The following is a 4,920-nucleotide window of genomic DNA, read 5'->3' as shown; positions in this document are numbered from 1 at the left end:
ATTAGCAACAGTATAGTACTCTGCACCAGATATTTAATACTAAGGAGTATATCAATACGTATATCGAATCGTATGTCAATAGAAGATAATCCTCACAGCCCATGTCTTATCCCTACGAAGAGGCTGATAATTTTTGATGCCGATTACTGTGGATGATGGGCGGGCGAGGCCCGGGTATAAAAGGAGGTCGGCGCACTCAGTTCTTCACTCCTGATCTGACTGTCGGTTCGTGGAGACATTAAAAAAATGGTGAGTTCTTGAGATATAATTTAGTGTACTATTAACCGCCTTTGAGGTGAAATCAGTTAGGTATTGTCTAAACTCTGAAGTTCACCTATGTCACCTATCAAACCTATCAATGTTCTTTTTATTGATACCTTCATAAACAAACACAAAAGAGATTTGTTCAATTAATAATTTTAACAATTCCTGAGAACTGATATGGTCGAGAAGTTTGAGTGATCGACAACAAGTCGAGAAGCTGAATTTAGATTCATTGAAACAGCAACATCGCTGTACGCTGGCCATATCCACAGGAATATTTTCTTGTCAGAATCGGTGTTCAACAAATACCCTTAACCGGTTGATGATAATGCAATAATTATATTTAAAAAGAACGGGTTTCACTAGTGTCCTCAAATGAAGCGCATGTACATTTCAATTCCAATCTCAATGTATTAATATTTAACAGATGTCCATCAAGTTTTTCATGGCCATTTTGGCCGTGGCATCTGCCTGGCCATTCAAGCAGATATTCGACCAGGAGTTCACAAACTTCAAGGTTAGTCAGTTAATTTGTGTAAGTGGTGGCCCAGTGGTTAAGGTTCAGAGTACTAGGATTGGAGCAGAGAGGCGCGGGTTCGATCCCAGCTCTGTGCGCCAGTTTCTGGTCAGAATCGGCAAGGAGGCCGGGCGGTTAAGCACAGCAGAATGGAAGCAGTGAGTTGCGAGTTCGAGACCGCAAAATGCTGTGAATGTTCTGCGATGTTAAGAATCGGCGACAGGCCTACGGCCTAATAAACGCTGAAACCGCTATTATTATTATATTATTATATAACTTTTGTGAAACATTAGATTTTGAAATTTTGTCTAAAATGAGGCGAAAAGACGTAGAAGTGATGATAAGTTATCGTTTCCAGCCTAAGTTGTAGCTGTCGGCGTAATGCTCGATTTACAGAATCTACCAATTATAATTATTTATTTTTTTTATTGAGTAAATAATTGCGTTTAAGCGGAAAATAAAAAAGTACAAGTATTTACAGAAAGGATAAATATGAAATGATTCATTTGTGTCCGTTGATATTTATGCTCATCGCCAATGATTTCAAACCGAGAGTATGATTGTCGCAAGCATTTCTGAGCTACACCGGTTTTGTACTAGAGTGATTTTTTTAAAATTTCGCATTATAATTTAACTTTTTTTTCAGCGAATATTCTCATTTAAGGTCTTTAAAGTCTGGCTTCGGATTTATTCTTCAGATCGAACACAACCGTGCCTACAGCAGCCCTACAGAGGAGAGGTTCCGCTACAATTTGTTCATGCGCAGCAAACTTCGTGTCTCGCTGCATAACGAAAAGTTTGCGCGAGGCGAAGTGCCGTACAAGGTCGGCTTGACTCGGTTCTCTGATATGGTGAGTTCTAAGATTTTGTCTTATACAAATTCCAAAACTTAATCAATATAGCAAGAAAATTGATAATTGGATGATTAAGATCACATCTGTAATTCAAGTGCTACTGATCGTATCACTGATTCAATCGGTAGCCTTTATCTCTGTTATTATATAATTTATGCATAATTGTAAATTATATTGCAATAATTATAATTATACGTATAATTTGACAGACTCGGCAAGAGGCAAGTGAAATGCTCGGGCTGCAACACATGCCGGAACATGAAGCCGCTTACCTGGAACGCGAAACTCGTCGTGTTGCGGCCTCCGTCAGGGCTGTCGAAGATGACGGTCTCCCCGATAAAGTGGACTGGAGAGAGAAGGGTGCCGTGACCCCAGTTAGGGACCAGGGTCATTGCAGGGCAAGCTACGCATTCTCGGCAGTACGTTATTTTTAAACGAGTTCGATTGTAAGGTCAAAAATTATTCGTATCACGGTACGTTCATATCAAAGGAAATTGCTTTGTGTGAGAAATTGTGTTTTCGGATGGAAGAAAATCTTCAAATATAGGTTGTCTTACACGTTTGAAGATTCGTCTTATCGGTGTAGGAAGGAATATATCTTGGCCTGACACTTCAAGTGCACATCTCTTTTTACTACCTTGAATCAAAGTACCAAATATTGTAATTGTGTCATTTTATTTCTGCAGTCACGTCTGTATTGTATGTTTGGTGAAATTCTTTAGGCTCTGTTTACAAATTCAAATATAAAATTAAGTAGTCTTTAACCTTTGTAACTTTAAATAACCAGAAGACGGTTTTATCACTAATTCCAACCAACACACACAACTCAGGGCAATGGTTTGAAACTCCTAATGGTAGAAAATGTTGTAATTTTGTTATCGGACAATCGTTTAATATAGTCCCAGGTTAAGCTGGAGTGCTGCTTCAATGGTATCTCCTTAACCGCCTATGTTGGAGAAGACATAAAATATTGTTTTTCAGGCCGGAGCATTAGAGGGCCAGATGTTCCTGAAGACTGGAGTTCTGCCAGTGCTGTCAACGCAGCAACTGGTGCACTGCTCTCAGTATCGCTACTGTAAAGGTGGTCTTCCTGCACTGTCATATGAATACGTCGAAAGAAACGGGGGCCTGGCTACCGAGGAGCAGTATCCATACCATGGCCCTGTGAGAATAAAAAATTGGTTTTAACTTTATTTTCCTCTTAATATTTTCCTCTCTCAATATTTTGCTAGAGTTGCCGATTTTTTTAAACTATTTTTCATATTAAATGACATGGTTTTGTGGGCATTATATAAATTTGGTCGATTAGTTAATTGAAGGCAGGCGTCCAGATCAGATATCCAATTTTGTAACATGAAATTTAAAATATCTTCTTAATTTTGCAGTCTCCCCATATTAATAATGATGTTTTTATCCTAAGGGAGGACAGTGTCAGAAGAATATCACATCTCAAGCTGCCGTCAGTCACGGTTATCGCGCCTTCAAGAAAAACGACGAGTGGGCGTTGAAGGAAGCCGTGGCTAAGTATGGTCCCGTCACCGTCGGCATTTCGGTTGTTCCTCCGCGTTACGGTCCGGATTTCTACGATTACACCGGAGGTGAGTTAGATTGTCATTTGTAACCAACGCTTGATTTCAATGTCTCTGGTATAATGTTTCCCATCAATGGCTGTTAGTTTTACCTAAGGTTTACTCGAAGAATATTTCACGAACCTCATTTAACAAGGAATTATATAGTTCTTTGTACAGCTGACTAGGTATTTGGAATGCAGATTTTGTTGTGAGTAGTATGAATATATAGAATTCATTTCCAGGAGCCATGTTAACGCGAGAATTAGAACAGTAAATGTCCGGTTTTCATGCATTTGTTTTTCAAACATAAACTGCGATCAGTAGGCTCTGATCAAAACCTGCTGTTTGTTGCACGTATGGACTTGAAAAGTTACAATGATTGTTTACATCTCCTGCCAGGGGTTTTCTATTGCCCAGAGAGAGGCGATATAAACCACTCTGTGCTGGTCGTGGGATACAGCACAAGCGAAAAAGGTTGGGATTATTGGATCGTTAAGAATTCGTGGGGCGAGAAGTGGGGTGAAAATGGATACTTCAAGTTAAAAATGGATACTGAAAATAATGAAAATACCTGCTTCATCGCCGCCCAGAGCTCCATCCCAATCGTGTGGAGTAATGGAAAATGAACCCACGATATTGGATACCGAACGTTCCGTTCTGGTGCAGCGCATTCAGCGGACGGACGACTTTGTGTTCGCTCGATAAGATATTTCTTGTTAGTGATACGAGTTTCTTTCATTTGATTTAAATTTAATACCGGAAGGTCGAAACTTGAACTCACCAGATATATGAATGTTCCTGTGTTTATGTCGGTTAATGCTAGAAATAAAGATTAACTAAACATGTCTCGTTATTTTTTAATCACCCAATGAAGCGGGCGCGATTAAATAAGGCTTTACACAGCATCCTAGAATAAAATAAATAATTTATCTTCTCTTTAAAACTCCTACTAGCCATTTTAACGAGATATCAACCGCTTGAAACCGTGTACAATACAAAATACTCACTAGACGCGAGACTATAAGAGGTGGAAGTATTTTATGCTTACATTGTAAGACCTAAATAAACACAGTCGGTCATTAATTAACAAGTTTCAGTAACATGGAGTTAATTTTTCAGTATATTGAATTTTAATTATTTAGCTTCGTAGCTACGCATCTTTCACAAACAATCTAACTAAAAATAGCCTTAACAATTAAATAGTTTGCACTCCATGCAAGTTCAAGGATGATTTATTAGGTTAAGTTTACGTTTAACTAGGTTCGTGATCAGTGAACTAATTGACTCGGCTTAATTAACAATCACACGAAAGAATAGTGAAGGAGCACGCCATAACGAGCAATGATGTCTCTTTGTCTCGAAATATTTTTTTTTGCTGTTCTGTCATCGAAAATGCTTTTGTCATCGAAAAATACAACAACGAAGCTTAATATAATATGAACTTGCCAAAGTTTGTGTTGGTTGGTGTGAATCCGGCTACCACAAATATTTATAAGGGCTGTTCGGGATCCATATCGTGCCGGGATATACTGGAAATGATCGCGCCCTTGACGGGAAATATCATTCTAACTGGGAGACTAGGAAAAGATTTGGTCAAAAATTAAAATTAAACTTTGCGATTGGTGCAAATAAAATTAATTTAAAAGTTGAATAGTTTTTTCAGAATTTGAAACAAGAGTTAAACGGAAGTTATATCTTCTATGTAAAAAGGTGG

General features: G+C 38.5%; 1 protein-coding gene across 1 annotated transcript; it reads left to right on the top strand.

Annotated features, from left to right (window-relative positions):
- The first annotated feature begins 224 nt into the window (after positions 1 to 224).
- On the top strand, positions 225 to 4,051 carry LOC108682686 (procathepsin L). The gene is made up of 7 exons (XM_047884534.1): positions 225 to 249; positions 692 to 781; positions 1,480 to 1,632; positions 1,845 to 2,054; positions 2,617 to 2,799; positions 3,056 to 3,233; positions 3,606 to 4,051. The coding sequence occupies exons 1-7, from the start codon at positions 247 to 249 to the stop codon at positions 3,830 to 3,832; spliced, it is 1,044 nt and encodes a 347-aa protein (XP_047740490.1). The 5' UTR covers positions 225 to 246; the 3' UTR covers positions 3,833 to 4,051.
- Positions 4,052 to 4,920: the final 869 nt, after the last annotated feature.

The sequence above is a fragment of the Hyalella azteca genome, unplaced genomic scaffold, assembly GCF_000764305.2.
Source record: "Hyalella azteca isolate HAZT.00-mixed unplaced genomic scaffold, Hazt_2.0.2 contig15494, whole genome shotgun sequence".
In the NCBI taxonomy this organism is placed as follows: domain Eukaryota; kingdom Metazoa; phylum Arthropoda; class Malacostraca; order Amphipoda; family Hyalellidae; genus Hyalella; species Hyalella azteca.
The sequence above is the reverse complement of the archived record's forward strand: the minus strand, read 5'-3'. Positions and strand labels throughout refer to the sequence as shown.